This window comes from Nymphaea colorata, chromosome 5, assembly GCF_008831285.2.
Source record: "Nymphaea colorata isolate Beijing-Zhang1983 chromosome 5, ASM883128v2, whole genome shotgun sequence".
Lineage (NCBI taxonomy): Eukaryota > Viridiplantae > Streptophyta > Magnoliopsida > Nymphaeales > Nymphaeaceae > Nymphaea > Nymphaea colorata.
The window spans coordinates 782,154-804,326 of NC_045142.1; the positions used below are offsets into that span (position 1 = coordinate 782,154).

A 22,173-nucleotide genomic window follows, 5' to 3' on the forward strand; every position below is an offset into this window, starting at 1 on the left:
CCTGCTCCTTAAAAGGAAGATATAAAAGCTTAACCTTCGGAACTTTGTCTGAAAATGGTCATGGTTTTCTTATTTTTGTGGTTCTAATTCATCACATCATATATCAATATCCCATTTTCCTTGCATATATTCTGTCCCAATCACATGAATTTCTATCTCCTTGTATGGACAAAAGTGGCCATGACGAGATTCCCTCCATCCCAAGCAAGAAGAAGGTGAGAGGGTCCACAACGGGGTAGAGGCTCAATTTCTCATTCATTATGCCACGCCAAAAACTTCCAATTTCAATGAGCCCACTGTTGAAGCCTCTTCGTCTTTCATGCTTGCATATTTAGGACAGGAAATTGAAACTTCACGATTGAAGTGACACAAAGTAAAGAGACCAAAAACTTTGTTGTTCTCTTCTAAAAAAGCTTTCAAGATGTTTCGTCTTGGTTTGAATTTTTAAAGTTCTCTGTTTTATCTTTATTTCTTTCTTTCTTTTCTTCTTCTTTTTTGAATCTTCCATGTTTTTGTGTTAACAACGGGTCTTTGTCAAGCAGGCCAATCAGGCAGCCCATAACAAACGCCAGTGAAGCAACGTGGGCCTCACACGATGTCGGCCAATTAGGCCAAATGGACCATCTGACTTGTCCAGATGATTGGATGAAATTTGGCTTCTACCAACAATCCAAGTAACCACATCTTATCCTCTCAATCATTTTGGACTGAGATCCAGATAAAGTGACCATTTTCCAGATCCAAACCTGACTAGCACTATTACATCCAGATGAACTTTTGATGACCCGTAAAAAGAATGAACTTCGTATATGTAAATCTGGTTGGCTTGGCTAAATATGAGATTATCGATGGGTCCAATTAACATGTCAATTAGATAAGCTTCGAGTCTGTTCGATGTAGATATTGGTTAAAAATTAAAAACAAAAAAGGTTTATCTAGAAACAATTTATGGTGCTTTCAGCGATGGATTTTAAATTTTTAGTCACAAAACAACATTTACCGATGGTTTTTTCGTTTATATGTTTTTTTTTTTAATTTCCACCATTGAAGGAACATTTGTTCACTTTTATTATTGTTTTATTTTAAATAAAAAAAAAAATTCGTATATCTTACTTCAGAAACAAAAGGAAAAAGAATTTAGGGCCTTTTGTAAGAGGAAGATTGTGATTTAGTAACCATGTTTCTAAAATGCAGGATCTAAAGGACTGTGTTTATCTCATGAAAGAAAAATGATGTTCATTGATGTTGTGCATATTTGGACTGGATCGAAATGGTGTTGGATTGGACCGTCCCCTACTAGGAAAGTGCCAAAATACCCTTACTGTTTCCTGAGAAGGACAAATGTATCCAACGGTTGAGCGGCTCCTGTCTGAAATCGTCAGCCCGCCAAGACCTGCCATGAGACGGAGAAGACCAGAAGAAATGGGGGAGAAGAAGGAACCCGGAGAACCGAGTCTGCTGTCCTCCATCGAGGACATCCAGAGACGTCTGGTTCGGCCTTCACAGGATTCTTCCTTCAGGTAACTCTCCTCCGTTCGGTCTCCTACTGAACTTCCTCTCTCTGGATTTCCCGCCATTTTTGAATCGAGTGGACTCTGAAATTTAACCTATCCGTTGGCCGATGCAAGACGAAGCGATGATCGGAAAAACTGCGAGAGTTTGCCGATTACGCAAGATTCCCGTTATGTAAGAAACGAATTTGCTGATCGAAAGGCTGAGGATCCGAAATGCTTGGAGAAGCTCGCAGAGGTTTACACAAATTCTGGCGATCAGATCGCCGAACTCAAATCCCTCGATAATCCGAGACGGTTACTCAAATCCGGGGCGGTTGACGACCTCAACGTCGACGATTCAGCTCTGTTGATTGCCGATTTCGTGGATGAATCCTTCAAGGAACATCAACTCTTTTTGGATTCCGAGAGCGTTCCCTGGAAGTCCGCCGATCTGATCTCCGGTTCCAAGCCACAAGAAGATCCCGACAAGCGGACGACACCGACGATCGCTCTTAATGATGGATCTCTAGACTCTGATCTCAAAAGCTGCCAGGATGTGAAGAGAATTGAGAGCTCAAAGGCGAAGTTCGGAGAGTTTAGCGACCTCACACCCGATTCAGAACTCGATCCTCACGAGGAACCGAAACTTTTAGAGCCGCTGCTGAATTCCACTGATTCCATCGCCGATCTCAAAATTAAGAAGCTTCTGAAAAAGTCGGAGAAGACGCCAATGATACTTGAACAAGTAGTCGACCCAGGGTCCTGCCAAACTGTAAAACATAAAAACATCGGCGATTTCGTCTCCGATACGGACACTCTAGTGGAAGAGGGAAAACCTGAAAAGCCGAGGGCGAGACGAGGAGAGGAGGAGCACGCGAGGCTTGAAGATTACTTGCACCCTTCCCTTCTCTCTGCGGCCGCTTCCAAGATAAGGAAGAAGATGAAGAAGGCGATATTCGAGTGGCCGACGGAGGAACTCCGGACACTGGCGGATTCCGGAGCCCGAGCTGGGGACGGTGGAGATATGCTCGCCGGATTCGACTCCTCTGCGTTTCGCCGCTTCGATGACGTGGTGCTCAAGCGCTTCCACGCGTGAGACCCCTTGCATTTCTGACGCTTCGATGACTTGGCGCTCAAGCTCTTCCACGCGTGAGACCTCTCTCTCCCCCCCCCCCCCTCTGTGTCGGTGCTGTGTGTGTGCGTGTGTGGGGGCACCACCGCACCAGGCTGAAGAAGGTGGATCGCATCTTTCATCAGATTTGACCCGTACTTTTAAATGCCTCAGAACCTCGCATGGACACGGATACAAGAAGCTATCCAGACATTGAAAGGACAAGTTTCATAAAACTTTCGTTATTTTTCAGTTCAAGCAACGCCAAGAGCTCAATCAGTCTTTGTTGGTCTTAGAGTGGTTGAAAGATTTTTAAAAGATTAAATGAGGACTATACCATCAATATATAAGTGCCTTTTTATAATTTTTTTTCACAAATTAATTATTTTCGTGGGGAATTTTAAAATTAATAAGGTAATAGTCATCTCCAATAAATTTCTTCTTCCAGATCTGAGTCCAGAATCAGGTACTCAAAGTTAATGCTATAATAATAATAATAATAATAATAATAATAATAATAAGATGCACAAGCAATTGATGCTGAAGAAGGGGCTGGGTCCGACCGCACTCTGACTATAGTAACATGCAGACCGAGGACTTGATTTTCCTTGGAAATTGAAATCTGCACAGAACGATGCGTTTCCTCGCCCTAGTTTTGGATCAGAATGCGGATTCATACTCAATAAAAAAATCTCATCTGCGGAATGGAAAGAAGTTTTGAAGATGTAAGCCAATGATCGCAGTGGAAGGTGGGGCCTCTTAGGCTTCCAGTTTTCCGAAACTAGAACAGTAGAAATTATATTTTCGCAGGGAGCCTAGTGGTCTGATCTGATGTGTGTCTGGCAGTATTGATTCATCTGAAGGAATCATTTTGGTGCTTCTTCTCTTTTCTATGCGGACAATAAATGAGTATTTTCTCCGTCTTGAAATCTGACCTCAGCAACATTCAATTTTCGACTGCGTAATCAGATTATCAAAGTAATTTGATAAATGTAGTTTACGTAAAATTTAAAACAAGTTTTAGATTACATAATTTCAATGTGTGAAACGAAAAATCAAGAGCATGAAAACTCACAGCTCAGGTTGCATTAAAATTGGATGTTTTCTAACATTTAACGATCTTTTATCTCATCAATTTTTTAATTGCACTGTGTGATGTTGATTTTATTATGTCCTTGGTAATATAAAGTTGCTATAGTTTATTAACTCATCAATTAATACCAGCATACGTGGCGTGTATAGCAACCAGGTGCATGGTTAGATGAAAATGTGAAAGGTGTAAAATTAAAGACCTTGAATCAAGTTTCAGTTCTATCAATGCTCTAGCTTCAGGTTCGCTTTGTCCTCCTAAAGCTTGGTGACCCTCAAGTGAAACAAGAAAGAGATATGGTTTATTATCTAAACAGAGAAACTCAGATGTAAACTCTTGTGGGAAGAGTAGTAAAAACCCCTTCACGCGCTCGTCGACCTCAGTACAATTTCCAACTTGGGATCTACGTGATAAAAGAGATCAGAAAATGTCATCTTAAAATGCTGCTCAAATCAGAAAGCCGAGAGCTCTTTTTTCTCCTGTCCTACTGGCATGGGCCAAAAGCAAACGCATTGGGTTTCTTCTTCCCCCTTTTCTCTCTCTCTCTCTCTCTCTCTCTCTGTTTTGTTCAATAATTTTTCATGATCATCGCCCCTGAATATGAGCCTCTCTCTTCCTGCGCGTGCCTAAACGGCTCTTCTTCCCAAGAAATTCCGCCCCCTTTCCCTTCTCTGGAAACAAGATAGTAAATTACCAAAAGGATTCCCTTCCCTGCTTCTGGGCTTCCGCTTTCTCCCGAAAATATCAATTCCTATAAATTTTCGTAAAAGGACTCAAACCCGCAAGATTTTGCTGGCAGGAGGTCTCCCTCTCCCTGCCCCTGACAGAAAAGATGGAAAACACGTACTTTTCTGTCTACTTTCAACTAAAAATCGCTTCACTGGAAGCGAGTTTGTGTCGGCCTTTATTTTTCCCTTGTGGCGATTTTCGGGATTCAAGTTTTATCCAAAAAAAGATCATAACTCACATTGGCTGCAAGGACTTCCGATTTCCGAACACGTCATTGTGTTTAAGAGGTCTTAACATAATATAATATATCATCCCTCATTGAAGGAGTTTTCACCTTTTTCTCCTCATTCACACAACATCAACAATAAGTTGCTTTTTCTAGTTTATATGTTTCTGAAGGGTTATTATATGTATGTTCAGCAGCTGTAAGGGTGGGTGAGGGCATGAAATTCTGTCCCTCCTTAGGCCATTTAATGAAAATGACAAAAGCTCATGCTTGTATTTGAAAAATAGCAAATGATAGGATTCAAAATAGAACTTATAGTTAAAGCTATGGGCGACTTCGGGGATGAAAGAATATGGCTCATTGAATTACCAGTTTCACCCTTAACATGCACTGAATGACAAAAGTTGCTCGGGGTTGTCATTTTGCCAACTGGTAACTGTTGCAGCACATTTTAAGGGTACTTTTGTCATCTTAAAAGGGCCGGCTTTTGCCTTGTAATTTCCCAACTTTTGGAGCGCAACCTGCCTGCCTTCTTGGTCGGTGGGCTGACCGACGACTTACTAAATGACAAAACAGCCCTTGTTTGTCTGGGTCGGATTTAGTATCCAAGGACTAAATCTGAGTTCGGGTCTGAAACCGGAAAAATAAGACTGAAAAAAAAAAAAACTTCAATTTCGTATCCAATCTGGTTGCACTCCTACTATAACACTGAGAAGCTCATATGATCTCCTTAAGCACAGGTAAATACGTTCAAATCACATCAAAATTGATCTTAGTTATAGCCAAGAAGTTGATAAAGCTCTAAATTAAATTCGGGGATGTTGTAACGTTAGTTCGCTACATAATGATACACTTTTTCCAGGCTTTACCATTTAAAATGTGATTTGGCAAAAGATTGGATCTGTCTCTTGGGTTTTCTAACTTGAGGTCAGGTTGATTTCATTGTATACTAAGTTAGAATCCAAAATTTGTGTCATAAAAAATTGTTTAAGCAGGTTAATGAGACTGATTTGTATTTTTCTTTTGTAATTGAAGATGAGCTTTGACCATCAAAGCTTACAAAAGACAACACCAGGAAAAACTCAAGGCAAAGGAGCTTTAAAGTTTAGACATGATTTACAGCCTTCAACTTGACATCCTTGCCATTCTCCTCGTAGGATTTCTTTAGCGTTTGATTACCATTTGAGCACCGGAAGGACGGAGTTCTTTCCGTCGTATGCCGGAATTCGGGTATAATTTTAGGCACATTCTGCCGGGAGTTTGACATGGCAGCTAAGCTAGAGGTTAACTAAAACAGCACATTAAGCTTGTGCATACACATACACACATATCAAGACTATCGACTATAAACAAAGGATTCTATTGGATTCAATGAGTTATAAGAGTATCATTTCACTACCTATGTTGAAGCTGGAAGTTTACGACAGAAAAGTAAGTCTAAGAGATCCTACCACCGTTTTAAAGAGGATACAGATCTGGATATCTTCGTTCAAGACAAAACATTTTAGCCCTTAGCTCAAGGATCCACTTCAGGAGCAAATTGGTCATTTAAGATACCTTAAAATAAGATAAATTTGTCGCGCAGGCATCAAAGACTGCTTTGCTGCTGCCCATGCCAAGGATTCAGACAGCATATTTCTTTATGGCTGCTTTTCTCAGTGGGCACGCATAAGGGGAGAGGAGAAAAAAAAAAAGAAGAAAGTTCAAAAACTTTGGAGAGCGAGAGGGAAGGAACGCCCTCCAACCCTTCATTCGTTGCTTTCGCCTTGGTAGTTGTCAGTTTCACATCCACCGACTTGACCAGGCTCTCTCTCTCTCTCTCTCTCTCTCGTTGCCCATTCCCCAATACTTTCATTAGCTTCCAAGAAACTGTGTTGCATCTTTCCTTCTATACCTTGGAAAGTTAAATTTCCAACTGAGGTAGCTCATGAGTCCTTGATCTTGCACAGAGGTCTTTCGTTTTGGATGAATTGACATTTCTCTGTTTTCTTTCTTCCAGTGTACTTAGATCATCCGAACAAGTACAGAAGCATGCCGCATCAGGTTGGGTTCCGGTTTCTACACTTCTGTTCCCTACCCTTTTTGGTTCTTGGTTTATATTTTTTTGGCGCTTTTCTCCTCTAATTCATGTTTGTTTAGGAGCAGGAAGATGGGTGGCCTCTTGGGTTGCAGCCATTGAGTAGGAGAGTTGGGCTGGGTGGTAACAGGGATCTATCAGAACCCATTTCATTGGATACTTGGGTGACTGGTTCTCCCACTTCATCCTCTGTTTCTTCATCAGATTTGGAAACACAGGTAGGAGAATAACTGTATTGCAAGTTTCTCGTTTCTTTCTTTCTCTTCATCGTTTTCATCATTTTATGTCTATGATTTTCTTTTGGCTAGTCTCACCTTATCTTTAAAATGAGATTATGAGAACCGGCATTCTTCTCTGTTGGGGCTTGAAAAATGCACATAGCTGCACAGCCTACACGCATTTTTCTCTTGGGTTTGAAAAACTGCGGCTGCCCACCTCATATTGTCTGCCTCTCTTAATTTCCGCCAGCCGCTTAATGAATATGCTATAGGAATTCTTCCCACTGGCTATTTACTAGTTTTGGTGTCGGTGCAGTTTAGCAAGAAAAATGTCCCGGTCAAAGTTTTCTGCTGCAGAACACCACCGTTTATCTGCAAACTGCAGTTCTTTTTCCCTATGGACGGCACCATATTGTTGCCCTGTCTATTGTGATTTTTTTACAAAATTTAACTTGCTATTTCCTATACGATTACCAATTACTGTAAAGACCCTTTCCCGAGTAAAAGCCTAAGTAACCGTGGGTCTTCTGTAAGAGGTAAGGTGAAAATGGTTGCAGTGTTCATATACCTTAGTTTTTTGCTTACTCTCTTCATTTGTATGAAGTTTTAGTCTATGTTTGACGGACTTCCGTTTAGTAATTAGGTTTCTCTTTTCAGAAATGGTGAATTTGAACAGTGAGGGCATAACAATATGGATTAGTTTTCTGACCTTCTGTAGATTCTTTCCCATCTAAAACTGTGTGACCATTACTAGTTGTCCTGGTTCTGTCTAATCTCAGGATTTTTTTATGGTTTCTTTCCCCTTTTTTCTCCGACTTTGCTGTGTTTCTTTATTTACATTAAGTCAGACAAGTATTACGATGTCGATTTCCAAATTTTCAAATGTCACGCTTAAAGACAAAATTTCAGTGAAGTTCTAAATTCTAAGAAAGAGCCTTGAGATTTTGAAAGATTAGCCTCTTTTTTGTTTTTTAGTTTCATCTGTCCTTTGGTATTACATTGAATCAAACAAGTATTGCAGCATCCGCATCTACAACAGGGCGTTCAAAATTTCACTGTTCCAGGGTACGTCTAAGAAAAGGACCTCCGGATTCTGAAAAACTTGTCCTTTAACGTGTCTGATGCTGCCTGTAATATTAAAAATTCCCCCTGAAAAATCTCCAACTTTCAATTACAATTGTCTGGTGAAATTGTACCGTTGTGTGTTCGAAATTATGGGATTTTTCAAATGTTTTGTTTTATCATCTGCCAATTGTCATGTTCTCTTGCAAACGTGAAACATGCCCTTTCTCTCCTGGATATTTTATCAATGCGGGACCATGTTAAGTTATAGTCATTCAGTAAGGAAAAAAAGAAATGTATCAGCATAAAAATATCGTTTTGTTTATAAAAGTGTGTGTGTGAGAGAGAGAGAGAGAGAGAGAGAGAGAGGGATTTGACAATAAACAGAGATTGCCATGAAACAATTTTCATCAAAGTGCTAATTTACCTTGATAGGTTATGTGTTTGTCTGTGGCTATGTGCGTGTGTGTGTGTGAAAAAGTGAGAGGGAGAGAGAGAGAGATCATCACAGTGCTAACTTATATTCACTCTCTTACAGTCCACTGGGTCATCTTTCCATGAGAACAGTGTGACACTGGGGAACCTCCTTGGAGTTCGGCCAAATCAAGCACTACCAATTTATAGAACCAACAACCTTGCAACCAGGAAGAACTACAGATCAAGCGCCTGGTTGAATATGCTCATAAGAGCAGGAATACTCAGCAGCCAGGCGAACTCGCCGCCATCACTCGGTCACTTCCTTGAGGTGGAAAGAAGAGCTGCCAGCACCACCAAGGCCAGAAAATCAGTCTGTTTCCTGTGTAGTGCATCCGCCGATGCTGTGTTGGAGACGAGCTCCTTGCTACATGGTCGTTTCTCTGTTCCGCTGAGCATGAACAACAGAGCTGCTGTAGTTATAGCAAGAACTGTGCATAAGTCGGGCACCGTCTTTGACACAAGTAATAGCAAGAGAAATCAAAGAGAGTCTTGTGGTGGTAGCAGAAACAATGTGCTTGGAATTCCAATGCTTTTTTCGTGCGTATGCAGTGACACCACACTGTAAAGAGTCTGGAATGAACTAAAAAAATTCAAGGTCTCCACTTGTCAAAGATGCAAATTTACGGGATTCAGTTGGTGTTAAAGGAATCTGCGATGTTTTTTTTCTGGTTGGAGTTGAGGGCAAACGTCGACTACCAATCTTTGTGTGGATAACACCAAAAATAAGCTTAAGCAACACGATGGTGGAATCCAAGTTGCTTTGACTTGACATCCTTCAGATTTTCTTCTTACTACCAATCAACTCACTTCTCTGTGGTAGTGATACCTACAACGACATCAAAATCTGTAAAAGATTTGAACTGATCTTAGCCAGCTACTCTTTGAGAAAATTTCCTCACTTTTGAGTCATAGAGAACTTGATTGTGCAATCAAGGAATTGTGTCTTGAATTTGCTGTTGGACAAGCTGGGAAAGCACCAGGTTTTCTAAATGTGCCCAACCTGCTGACTGACCTGAAAAGGGCATGTTTACCATGTCTTATCTGATTGTTGAACAGTATAGATTGGTATTCTCTTGACCATAGTTTTACCTTTAAAGTTAGTTCAACCCCGGGAAAGAAGGGAAACGGCTGCATTCTTGCCGGTGGTGGAGGCACATCGTTCATATAGAAGGTCTATTTTAAGTGTTCCAGGTGTTCTAACTCTACCCATGTGATGAAAGAGGAGAACACGAACATCTGCTGCAATGATACAGGAAGGAACAGAACATATAGGACGTAGTATGTGAGTAGGGATGTCCATAATATCCGATTGAACTATTTAAAATATAATACATGGAAAAAAATTAACACCGGGTTAATAAATCTAATTGGAGTTAAGACTCAAATAAAATCCGATCTGGTACGGATTTGGAACAGATTTGATTTTAAATAAATAGATTACATGTAATGTTCATATATTTTGAAAGTCATCTTTTGACATATCTTAATGCGGTTTGGATTTGGTTTAAAAATTGGAAGCAGCTTAAAAAATGGATTCGGATGTGAAATTAAAAATTAAATTCGGATAATAAACATTTCTTTATTTATATCTGAGTCGGAATATGTGAACATCTGAAATCTAACACTTAAAATGCATTCCTCTGCAGAACTAATCTCTCTTGTTTGCGTCCTGTACAAGAACCAGAAGGGACATCTGTTCCTCACATTAGAACGAGTTGGAAACATCTTCTTCTGCATGTGCATTGTTTGTGGGTTTTATTTTTTCAGGATGATTTTGGACCTACGTTCAGATATTTAGATTTGATAAGTCGCACTTAATTCAGATTTTAAAATCTAACCAAGTATGATTCAGCAAGAAATCTGAGCCAAACATATATATATATATATATATATATATATATATATATATATATATATATAATCTTTACATAAAAGGTGCCGGATTTCGCTACCTTTTCACCATCAGATTTGTCCAAATTGGTTTTGGATTTGGAGTGAGATCTAATAGCGGTAATTTTCGATGTGCATGAAAGTAGAGCAGAGTATCCGGTTGCAAATGCACGTTGTCCGAAAAGAACGAGTTATTTTACCGGTGTGTCGGTACGCAGCAGCGCAAATGATGTGGATTGAGAGGGGATTCCCCTACATCCAGATCTAAATCCAAAACACTGCTATTAGGCCTGAATCCAAAAACAATTGTAAAGGAGCACTTTGTTTGGATGGAGGGAAAGAGAGGGACGAAAAGGAAAGGATAGAATTTATAATATTTTATAATAATACCCTTAACATTAAAAAATTTGTCATTTAAATAAAAATATTTTTAATTTGATTTTTTGATTCAATAAAAGAAGAACCACATTTACACTCGACATTTCATTCTATACTAATAAATATGATAAAAATTTATATCAAACAAAATGACATTTTCATGTGCGCTAATTGGATGGCATAAAAATGACAAAAACTTGATTTTGATAAAGGCACCGTTGTAAAATATCATCCAAGTCTCGAGGAAAGGGAAAGAGAGGGAGACCCGGCTACCATCGGTGTCTTAACCAGTGGCAAGGAGGGAGAGAAAGAATCATGCAAGTTCGGTTGATGTCTCTTTTGCGGGCGGGTGGGAAGGGTATAAAACGGATAGGTTTTTCCTTTCCTTTTCAATCCCTCCAATTTTGGAGGGATTGGATTTACATTAGAGTTCTCTTTCCTTTTCCTCTTTTTACAACCAAACAAACTTTTTGTTTTCACTTTTTTTTCCTTCTTTTTAATTAACCAACCAAACAAGGATTCATTGTTCCTTCATTCTCTTTCCCTCCAACCAAACAGGTTATTAGCGAATCCAAAGCCATAAATTTATGATATTGCGGGATCTGATAAAAACTACCAACAAGCATATTGGATCTAGTAAAAGTGACAATAAATTTAACATGTACAGAATTGCACCCTGATCATATACGGTATGAATTAAATTTGGTTTTAAAAAATTTTTGAATCAACACAAATCTACAATTTATCTATCAAATCCGAGTACAAACTAGAGTTTACTGGCTTTTCTATTGATGACCTAATTCAAATCAAACTTGTAACCAACTGATTCGATTCGGTGGCCAGTTTATATTGTTGACCTATTCATGACGATCGGCAGCCATTTCACCAAAACGGCAGCTCCGGTTATTATGTTCATGAACCAAATTTAACAACGCCGGTAGAGAAGATGGTATATTGGTCTCGGGCTGGAAATTTGATTTTATCTATCAAATATTCACACATATCCTTGCACCACTAATTTGGAGCAGAGATTGAAAATGAACACGATACGATGAACAACACCCAAACTTTCCAAACTAATCAGTCATAGTTTCAAGAGCACAGGGTGTTCCTGCTATCTGATAAGCTTTAATTTGTTGTATAAAAGGATCCTAAACAAGTTCAGAAAAGGTAAAATGGAGCAGATTCAAGAGAAGTTGTTGGAATTCAGATCCAAGTTTTCTCATTCTCATTTCTATGTATTCTACATGCCATAGGCTCATAGCTAATAATAAGACTTCCACTTTCAGGAACAGGACAAAAAATAGACGTCGCAGCCAAATATCAAGCTTAGATTTGATCGGTCATGTTTGCCAGTAATTTTCTTTTACTGGTTTGGGTGAAATGTGGACTCAGTTGCGGTCGACATCATTTTCGAATAATTCTGATAACATGTTTTAAATAGCATTTGGCACTCTAGCCAGATCTGAACTGGACCGGAGCAACTTAAACAAGTCAGGTTGGATCAATCCAGACAAAAACCTTCCAATCCCAAAAAATATTGCCAAAACTAGGGCCATCAGTGCATTCTGACCCAAAATATGAGCTATCCTCCAAGTGAAATCTAATGAACAGACCTGCATATATCCTGTTACACACACCAGTTCGCTTTTTCCCAGATTATCCTGATAATCTGCACTACCCTGAGCAACAATATCCAAATAAAACTAATGATATAGCTGATAATACATGCATTCTTCCTGCCAATTACACAGAACGGGGCCAATAAAGACCCATGAATAGTGACAACAAGAAGAGTTAAACAAATAAAGAAGCTCTCGGTTAAAATGCAAAAGAACACCGTTCTCTTTCTCCCTCTAATCAACGGAGTTGTTTGGCTCAGCAGTCAACAATTAACATTGCCAAGAACAAATGTGATGCGGGCAATCAAGAAGATGATCCTCATCTTTGAACAGAGATGGATTTAAAGCTTAGTTTCAGAAACCATGCTCCTTCAGTAGACATATAGCTCCATTTTCTTTTCCTATTTTAATAAGGAAGAACCTTCCTCGGGACAGGTCTTACACTACTAGACATTTCTGTACTCAGAGTCCACAACATCTCTGAGATGAGCAAGAAGTTGAGCAGAGGTTAGGTTTTGCAGGATGTACAGTAACAACCATGGCATGAATCATTGCAATGTCTTGGGTAAGAGGTCAGAAGCATCTCAATGGAAGGTCAGGTGAATGTCACATGGTATGTCAGGGGGTTATGCCAAAGGGAAGAAAAGCTTTTTGGCGCTGCTTCACTGATGTCAAAAATGCATTTAATGAACATCATCCTCATGATGGTGTACATACAGAGGGTACTTGAAATCAGTCAAAAAATCATGAACGCTGAAGAGTGGGGACCCTGACCACAATCCATGGTGGTATCAAGGCAACAAGCAACAGCACATATTATAAAGGATCTCAGTCATCAAAGCGTCACATTGCTGAAGCTTAACCGGTCAGTAACTGTTAAGAGGCATGTTTTATATCATTGTAGTTTGGCAATCTAAGCAATCGGTTACCTAGAAAGGTTTTGTTTGGAAACTCAGAAGAGAAAAAGACAATATAAAGAATGACATTGGTTTTGATCATCAAAAAAGTGCAACTATTTCAATATATTACCTATATCCATGACTATGTTACTGTTGGTACTAGAACAGCAAAACATGCGCGAACTTTCGAACATAAAAAGCCGAACATGCGTAGTTTGATGGTTGAAAAATTCAAATTTTATACAAGAAGATACCTTAAAAATGATTAGCTCTCTGGTCTGAGCAAACCCCTACCAATTCAGTACATATCAAGACAAGCAACCCAGGCATTGAACCCTGCACCTCCTTTTGACTTGAATTATGAGTCCAAATTCCTAGCAAGCTGTACAGGCTCCTGCTGCTTTAATAGATGTTAGATTCGATTTAGCTGCATCTTGGCTGGCGAGCACCCACACACGTACTGTATTGCTTGCATGCATGCATGCATGCATTTTTTGGCTGTGTAGATGCAGGTACCATGGAGTCAATACATGACTGGTACCCTCCCTTTGTTTATTTCTTTTTACACGAGGGTCATATTGGTGTAAGACTTCAAAGCTCGTATGCGTGTGGTTTGCTGTAATATGGAAAGAACGGCCCACCTCTTGTTGACTAGATTAGGTCCTAATGTTCATGAGCTGCATGTAACAAGTTTACAGTGTAAACAAGAGACTTCCCAACGTCTGACTTTTCTGCACCCTCTTTTCATAGACATCATCTTGTTCAGATGGATCTATTCATGGCCGGCCGTCAGAGAGAAGTGACAACCCATTTTGGAGTTTTTCATCTTTTCTCAGTTTGCAGCCTCATTCGCCACTGGGGCTGCCTTCTTTGACTCAACAAACGAGTCAAGCTTAGACTGCCAATGCGTGCATTGACAAATAATACACACATACATATGCACATTGTTACGTGATTAGGCCAATAAATCCTACTGATTGGAGGTATAATTGGAAATATCCAGCAATAGAAAGATCGAGCTCTTTTATTTTTTTTCAAAAAAAGGGGAAGATCCTAGATCTTGCTCGGATTGCATTTGCAGCTCAGTTCAATTTACAGGAAACTTGTTCAAGGCAGTGAAGTGAGATTAAAGATTAAGCCACAAGCAAATTGAATGTGAAGATGGGACCAATGTTGTATTGAGGATTGATTAATCTTTGGACGCCATGTTTGGTAACCAAGAAGTTAGATATCGATTTCCAGACTAGACTAAGGAAAGGCTTTTTCATTTAAATGAATTGCTTTCGAAGTTCAAGCTCAGCTTGAGGATTTTGACAAATTATGCGTATGGTTGCTGTAAGTAACAACACTCAGCTGCTAAAGAAATCCAAAACACGGCCGCTTCTCAGTTCGTTTAGATCAGTTTGTCAACTGATGTCAAGTGAATGAGGTGCAAGAAGCAACAAAGGAAGGAACGACACAACTAATGGCCGGTCAAAGATGGTTTCGTGGGGACGCTTCTTTGATAGAAAAAATCACTGAAAAGGCCAAAAGAATCTCTCTCATCCCGTTGAGTGATAAGGTGGATTCTTTCAGAATGAAAGAAGTAAAGGATTTAAACATCCAATGTTTGTCTTTTAGTATAATTCAGTAGGTATCTTGAGCTTGGACTGTGTCAGACCACACAGAAAGTTCCATCTCAGATGTGCTTTTCTACTCGGTAACTTGTACACCACTTACATGTGGTGAGAAGATTATCAGAAAGCAATGGAAAAGGTGCCAAGTAGAAGATCTTTGATAAAGTCTCAATATTATCATTCTGTTGTGTAAGCTTTCCCTTCATGTTGGGCTTACATGACTTTTAACGAGTTGAAAGGAAAATCCAAATCTGAACCCTTTCACTGCATCATTTTCAAGCTACAGCTTTGGTTTTCCAAAAGCTCTTTGTTACATCATTTTGAACCTAAGGTTTATGTGCTTATACCTTTTGCTTTCTGGAAAAAGAAATTAACAGAAAAACTGTCGTTTAAAAAAAAAAAAAAAAACTCAATCTGTAACTATCGGATGGCAGCCGTGACCGGGGCCCACTCAGTGTGGGACCCACATGAAAGGCCCATGACCAGAACAGGCAGAGCAGGGCCCACCAGGGGACCCAGGGATGCAGAAGTGGGCCCTTCACCCACAAGGGACACCCCAAATCACGAGCGATGGAGTGAAGCCGGGTCCCACCATGAGTTATGGAAAGCAGGGCGGTGGCCCCCACCCCACCAGAAAGGAGGCAAAGAATGGAACAAAGAGCTTTTGACTCAGTCCTCTCTCCCCTTACCACCCAACGGAAGAGAACAAGAACCAGAAAGAAGGAGAGAGGCAGAGCAGAGCACCACCATTATGAATTGGAAAGGAGCAATGGAACCCACGTTAGGCAACAATCATCAAATCCTTCCATTATGGAGACCTACTTTTCGTCTCTCTTCTCCCCCTCAACCCCCACCGCCCGGCTAACAGACAATCACTCTGAAGCGACTGCTTCAGAAGTTGGTTTCCTTTGGTGACACGTCTGTTCAGCATGAGAGAGAGAGAGAGAGAGAGAGTCGCATCAAGATCTAAAATTTCTAAGATGATATTTGTTTAAGTTTTTCACTTGTAAAAGTCCAAGACTCTTGTTAGCACTGACCACAAATTAGAAAAGAGTAATAGATTGCATTGGTATAGTAGCTTATTATTTGTAGATACCTCCTTAAGAGTGAAGTAGACTCTTGAAGGACTTTATCGCCGGCCAAAGTCTTGAATTCGTAACAAGCAATTGGTAAGAAAAAATATAGTTGTGTTTGATTGATTTTCCACCGTTTATTTCATGATTGGTCGCTCTCTCTCTCTCCAATATCGAACACTAAAAGGAGAATGAACACACAAATAAGACTGAACACAAAATGGAGAGATCACTCCAGGTTTCTTAAACTTTTGAACAACACCTTTCATATTGAGTAGACAAAAGTACATATTGCCTCAGCTTCACGATTCGCTTTCTTCAAAGGCCACATTTTCAAGGCCCTGGGAGCAGCTAAATTATACCACCAACTTGGCTTATTTCATAGATCCCCCAACTTACTCTGTACCCAAAGTCTCCGGGAAAAGAACAAATCAAAATCTGAACGCATGAACTCCAATCTGATCAAACAACAAAGCATTTTCTTCCACTGCAAGAATACTAGAGAAGCCAGTGCCATACATCAAGGCTTATCCAACCATTCACTGCTGTCGGTAATCCTACCAGAGCCTCGAGTACAACCTTTTCCAAACGAACCCATAGCAGACAGACCTTTAAAGCTGCTGCTTCCCTCACTTAAGTTCCTTGATCTTCTCAAGCTGCGGTTTCTGCACACACCATCCTTCTCTTTACCATCTGTCTTGATCTTGGCAACAGTAAGCTGTGCAATGTTGCTGCGACAAAAGGGGCATAAGGGTGCAGGCAAGCAGGTGGTCACTGGGTTTGGTTTGCTGTGGCAACAAAGAGCTAGTGTGCAGTGAGCGCACATCTGATGTCCACAGTCTTGAACCTCAATTGTGCAGACCTGCTCAAAGCAAATGCAGCAGAGCTCCAGATCGCTATCCTGCCAAAATGATGCCAATTGAAATCAACAACTCACTCAGAATGATGAGTTTGCATTGACAAATCATTGCATGGGACATGCGTTGCCAAATCTAGTCAAAATTTTGCAATTATTCAAATGAGAGAGATAGAGAGACCTCGGACATGTCATCCTCCACATAGTTGTCTGAATGATCGGGGGACTGCGATGAATAAGCTGTCCCTTTTAAGATGGTCTTCTCCCTTGCTCTGTTAGCCTCCATGAGAGCCCTCTCAAGAAGGGCTTTTGCATCTGGATTAAGCTCACTGATGAACTTCAAGGGTGAAGGCCAAACTAGTGGTTCTGCAGAGGTAGGGTTAAGCAGTGCTGCACATGCCCCACGGTTATGCTTCAATGCAACTGCATATGGTATTCTCCTGCAAATGAAAATTTAATTTCATCCTTCAAACTCCTGTTCTCAATATAATATATATGAATGTCATAAAAAATCAGCCAGATGATAGAGTAGGGGAATTCTCACTACATGGATTGTGTCAACCAAGTAGCGTTCCTATTTGACTTGGAACAACTTTCAGAAGTTTCAGAGGTGTGTGAAGAAGGTGCACATGCATGTATGCACACGCACAAGACCAATTTAGTATGCTGGCACTGCATGCTACATTGCTATAAGTATGAGTATGCTTCATATCCTGCTCAATGGTGCTTGATGCAATCCATTGGCAGCAGTAATGCCCTTTATAGCGCATATGGAATCGAAGCAAATCTTGAACAACCACCAAAAGCAAGTAATTTTCCGTTTGCATCTTTGGGTATGCTAGTGCTTCTTTCCTCACTCATAAAATCTACAAAACAAGCCACTAGAAGAAAAAATCCTCACCAGCATTCACCAGTTTCTTTTTCTTTTTCTTGTGAAAGTAATCAATAATTTACTACCACAGACCGGATAGTGTGCAGTTGTAATCTTGGCCTGTAATACTAAGGCCCAAGTTAGCAAGTTTGCCTGCATCTTTAAACAGAAAGAATTGCAGAACAAGCTACGTCCTTGAAGACTACACCATCATAAATGACTACGCGCATCATAGCCACTCATCAAAGGTCAAGTTAAGACTCCCATAAATGTGTTTGGGTATGGAACCCTTTATGCAGCAATGGTGAAAGGGCCTGAAATTGTTCATGAAATAGAGATACAGAACCAAAAATATTCAGAGACAAAGAAACCCCAGAACGACTTACCCAGAAGAATCTCGCTGAAGACGATCGGCGCCCCAAGCAAGCAGCTCACGGATGCAGTCCAAGGACCCTCCTCTGGCAGCCAAATGCAAGGGAGTGCTCCCTGGTTCACTGCAAACAGAAACTTCAGGCTCGAGAAGACAAACAAACTACAGAAAAACGGCACTTGATTTCCCAATAGATTCAGTAACTTACCCGTTTCCCCCGGTGGACGCACAAACAAGGCCCCCATTATCCAATAGAATATGCACACATTCAGGCCTGCCTGCCCGAGCAGCTAAATGCAACGGTGTGGCTCCACTTCCATCTCTAACATTAACAAATCTTGCGAATCCCCTGCACAGCAGACAACCCCATAGACTAATCAGAAAAGGCACATAAGTATCAAGTGGTTAATTATTAGACCAATCCATACAGATCTTCATGTAAACAATGCTCGAAAGAGACAATCCAGACACCAACCAAGAATCTGCAATGGGGGTGGAATGAGCGGCTGAAAGAATGGCCTGTAAGCAATCGGCGTGTCCATAATATGCAGCATAGTGCAAGCATGTTCTTCCGCGTGAAGAATCAAACTTCAAGATCTAAAGAAAGCAACCAGACAAAAGGTAATCAAATGTTAATTATTGCTTGATCGTAAGCACTCACCATCGAATCATCTAGCACATAAGTGATTACAAAGTTGCAGTAAACTCACATACATTTGCACCAGCTTGCAGTAACTTCTGCACACAAGAGATCTTCCCCTTCATTGCTGCCAACATCAGTGGAGTCTGAACCATTTCCGCGAAACAAATCAAGCTACGGAAGTACTATCAATCATAAACGCATCTTATGAAAAAAACATCAAACTACAAAAATAAGCACCAACTCCGAACCTGCTTATGACGATTCAACAAGTCAGGGTGAACCGATCGATCCAACAACCAAGTAAGAACCTGAAAAATAAAAGTAAGCATCAGTAAAGATGATTGCAATCCATTCCCCCAATCACCAATATCAGGCTACAACCAACAAAACTCAAAATTTCCCCCCATCCAAGTGTCCCAGAAAAAGACAGCCAGATCAAAACCAGGAGATACGATGCCACCAACCCAAAACATCCATGCAATCAAAACCAAAAAGAGAGAGAGAATCATCTACCTCGATCTGACCATTGGCAGAAGCGATATGCAACGCGGAGAGCCTGTCATAAGGGGTGGTCTGATGCAGCAGCCAGGGCTGGGCGTCCAACAAGGCCGCCACCATCTCCAAATCACCTTCTTCCACTGCACTCAGCAAGCCATGTTCATGGCTCACCCCGCAACTCATTCCCTGACCCATATCTCTCTCTCTCTCTCCCTCTTTCTCTCTCTCTCTGCCCTCTCCTATTCTCTCTATCTCTCTCTCCCTCCCTCCTTAAACTCCCATTAACCAACAAAGAGCACCACCCTCCCTCTCAGTTTCCCCCTGGACTGAGTACCCCAGAGAGGGGTAAAGAGAGAGAGGAAGAGAGAGAAACAGGAGAGAGAAGAAAAAAACGTTGGGGGCAGAGAGAAGAGAGAGAGAGAGAGAGGGTGGCGCCCCCAACCAAGAGCAATGACCGTGCTGTGAATCGTGGGGAGAGTTTAAGTTCTGGTGTAGAGAGAAGGGTGGGAAAGGAAGGAAGGAGGCGAGGGAGGTGAGACTGCCCGGCGTTGCTGACCGGCGGGACCGCGTTAGCCACGGGCAGGCGGCCCACCTGCCCCCCCCCCCCGGGCAGCCTCTGCGGATATTTGCCCGTCCTTTTAGATTCTGCCCCCCGTCTGCTCTCTATCCTCTTTTTCTCTCTCTAGAGACTCGGATTCGGACAGCAGCGAAACACGGGCCGACGACGGAGGGAGAGAAGAGAACTACTCATTGGTTTTCCTAAAATTCTTTTGATATTGACCGTTGGATTCCCGCAGAGAGGGTCTCCTAGCCGTCGATTATCAAGGGAGGTACGGTGTGGGGCCCCGTCTGTACCTTGGCTTGTTCGGAAGTTGTAGTGTGGGGTCAAGTCAAACATTTCGATGGTCGAAAATGGACCTCCGTTTTCCGACTGAAGGAAGGTGCGGTGCGGGTGCCGACGCCGAGGGTGGTTTAGTTTACCTGAATCCACGATGACCAAGATGCCCTTGCTTTCCGAGAGCCGGACGGAAGAAGGCTTCGTCAAAGGAATGCGTCGTCTGGCTCAGTCCGGACCCAGGACGATCTGACCCCGTCAAAAGGTTAGCATCCTCGTTTCAATGGTTTTTAAATTTATTAAATGTTCGCGAGTTGATTTTAAAATGAAAAAATGAAACATGATTTTATGTGTTTTAATGTGTATCATCTATAAGCAATTGGAACCGTTATATAAAAGTGCCCCACAAGGATTCGAAGGCTCGACCTCAAAGAAGAAAGATTAAGGAGGCTAAGTGGTATCAGTCTTTTATCGAATTAGCTCTAGATCATGCCCTACTAACTTGCCAAGTTATCGATTTTGACTGGGCTTTATTTTCCCGATAGATTTATGCACTGGGCTTTATTTTCCCGATACCGGAGATACATTAGGTTAATGCCTACATCAAAGGTTTTATTATATGAATTCAAAATTATATTATAATTACATGGAACTTTCACATCAAACCAGACCCATCAACCAAAAAATCCTCTCTCTGTCATTAGATCTATGTGGTTCCAGTCGACCCAACTCCGCTGATGACCTTAGCCAACTCGGTTAAGTCTTCCTCAAGTCAAGTCATGAAAACGAACCCAGAAATTTTGGGTCTTCCTCAATTCCAGAAACAAACAAGCCGTCGAAACCGCAACCCCCCTAAAACACTAGCGTTGAGTTTGCGTATTGGGCACGACCAAGTTCATGAAATCAAAAAATTGTTCCGTCTCAGAACCCAACTTTTTTCTTGCCCTCACGAGAACAGTAAATTTCTCAAACTTGACGGTGCTTTTTGCTTGTCAGATATTTTTTTTGGGAGGTCAATGCATTCTTTGGTCATCTAAATTCAATTCTTTTTTTTTTGTTAACGATTAAACTCATCGTGGCCCTTGAGATCCGGTCCGTACATTTGAATTTCCGGGCGAATGACTAAAGACATTAATAAAGAAGAATTGAAGAGCCTCATTGATTAGTACTGCAGGCAAAGCATCGCATTCATTTGGTGGGCTTTACTACTTTTTTTGTCAAATTTAATATCTTGTGCCCATACCTCTCCCTCTTGAGAGAGCGATAAGTTTCACCGGTTAAATCGCTATAATCATAACAAATTTGTCACTTCAGGGGCTCTTTTCCTTAGTTTTTAATACATCATATGAAAATATTTTTTGGCACACACATGTGGAAGGATTCAAATATATCATATGCCTCATTATGTTTCGGGTGAATGAGGTGTTAAAAATCTGTTGCTAAAAATAACATAAACTCTTATGAACTGCTCCTATAATTTACTAATTTTTTGTGAGTGTGCTTATAAATGAACCAGTTTGAATGATAAAAGACTTTTTTCTTTTTAATGTGTTCAATACGGTAGTTGTTTTTCCAACACATGGGCTCTTGTTTCATTTAATAGGAGCTGCTGGAATGGAGTTAGACATACCAAGTTAGATATAGTTATTGCTAAAAGATCTAAACATAAACTAAACCCATTTAAGAGAGATCGAAGGTTTTAAAAAGTAAACGCTTCTCAAAGCATATTCCACAAATAGAGTACCTTTAAAACATCTCTGAATCTTTTATATATATTGTATAGATGATGGTCAACAAGGGGAAAAAATCCATCAAACAGGATATGTCTATTTCAAGATATCATAATTAAGTTTATAATTGTTTATTATTTTTGATATCTGATCTTCTCTCTGCAGATAACTCCATAGGTGAAAAAACAAAATAGTTGTTCATGGCACTGCTTGAGCACAGGAACAAGACTGCAGAAAGTGGAGAAAAAGACACGATGGCGTTCAGAATGGCACTCGAGTTGATCAGATCTTGTGCTCCATCTCAGATTCTGGATCCATGTCTCGTGATCCTGACCTTCTTTCTCTCTCTACAATTTGCAAGACTTTCTCGTGTGAAACAGCAACCAACTTTTTCATAGACTAAAGGATG

General features: G+C 40.7%; 3 protein-coding genes across 5 annotated transcripts; 2 read left to right on the forward strand and 1 right to left on the reverse strand.

Annotated features, from left to right (window-relative positions):
* The first annotated feature begins 1,206 nt into the window (after window positions 1-1,206).
* LOC116254678 (uncharacterized) lies at window positions 1,207-3,196 on the forward strand. The gene is made up of 2 exons (XM_031630216.2): window positions 1,207-1,520; window positions 1,629-3,196. The coding sequence occupies exons 1-2, from the start codon at window positions 1,342-1,344 to the stop codon at window positions 2,587-2,589; spliced, it is 1,140 nt and encodes a 379-aa protein (XP_031486076.1). The 5' UTR covers window positions 1,207-1,341; the 3' UTR covers window positions 2,590-3,196.
* A 3,075-nt stretch (window positions 3,197-6,271) lies between these two features.
* Window positions 6,272-9,085, forward strand: LOC116254121 (uncharacterized). Of its 2 annotated transcripts, none has more exons than XM_031629235.2 (4): window positions 6,272-6,569; window positions 6,649-6,692; window positions 6,789-6,944; window positions 8,545-9,085. In XM_031629235.2, exons 2-4 carry the CDS (start codon window positions 6,681-6,683, stop codon window positions 9,046-9,048), a joined length of 672 nt encoding a protein of 223 aa, XP_031485095.1. In that variant the 5' UTR covers window positions 6,272-6,569; window positions 6,649-6,680; the 3' UTR covers window positions 9,049-9,085. The 2 variants fall into 2 exon arrangements, with proteins under 2 accessions (XP_031485095.1, XP_031485096.1); XM_031629236.2 differs by having other exon boundaries at window positions 6,795-6,944.
* Window positions 9,086-16,171: 7,086 nt separating this feature from the next.
* LOC116255010 (putative E3 ubiquitin-protein ligase XBAT31) lies at window positions 16,172-19,791 on the reverse strand. 2 transcript variants are annotated; one of them, XM_031630700.2, is made up of 8 exons: window positions 19,215-19,791; window positions 18,950-19,009; window positions 18,773-18,844; window positions 18,534-18,655; window positions 18,267-18,407; window positions 18,075-18,182; window positions 16,999-17,257; window positions 16,172-16,862 (listed from the first exon to the last, which is right to left on the reverse strand). In XM_031630700.2, exons 1-8 carry the CDS (start codon window positions 19,392-19,394, stop codon window positions 16,482-16,484), a joined length of 1,323 nt encoding a protein of 440 aa, XP_031486560.1. In that variant the 5' UTR covers window positions 19,395-19,791; the 3' UTR covers window positions 16,172-16,481. The 2 variants fall into 2 exon arrangements, with proteins under 2 accessions (XP_031486560.1, XP_031486561.1); XM_031630701.1 differs by lacking the exon at window positions 19,215-19,791 and having other exon boundaries at window positions 18,773-18,872.
* Window positions 19,792-22,173: the final 2,382 nt, after the last annotated feature.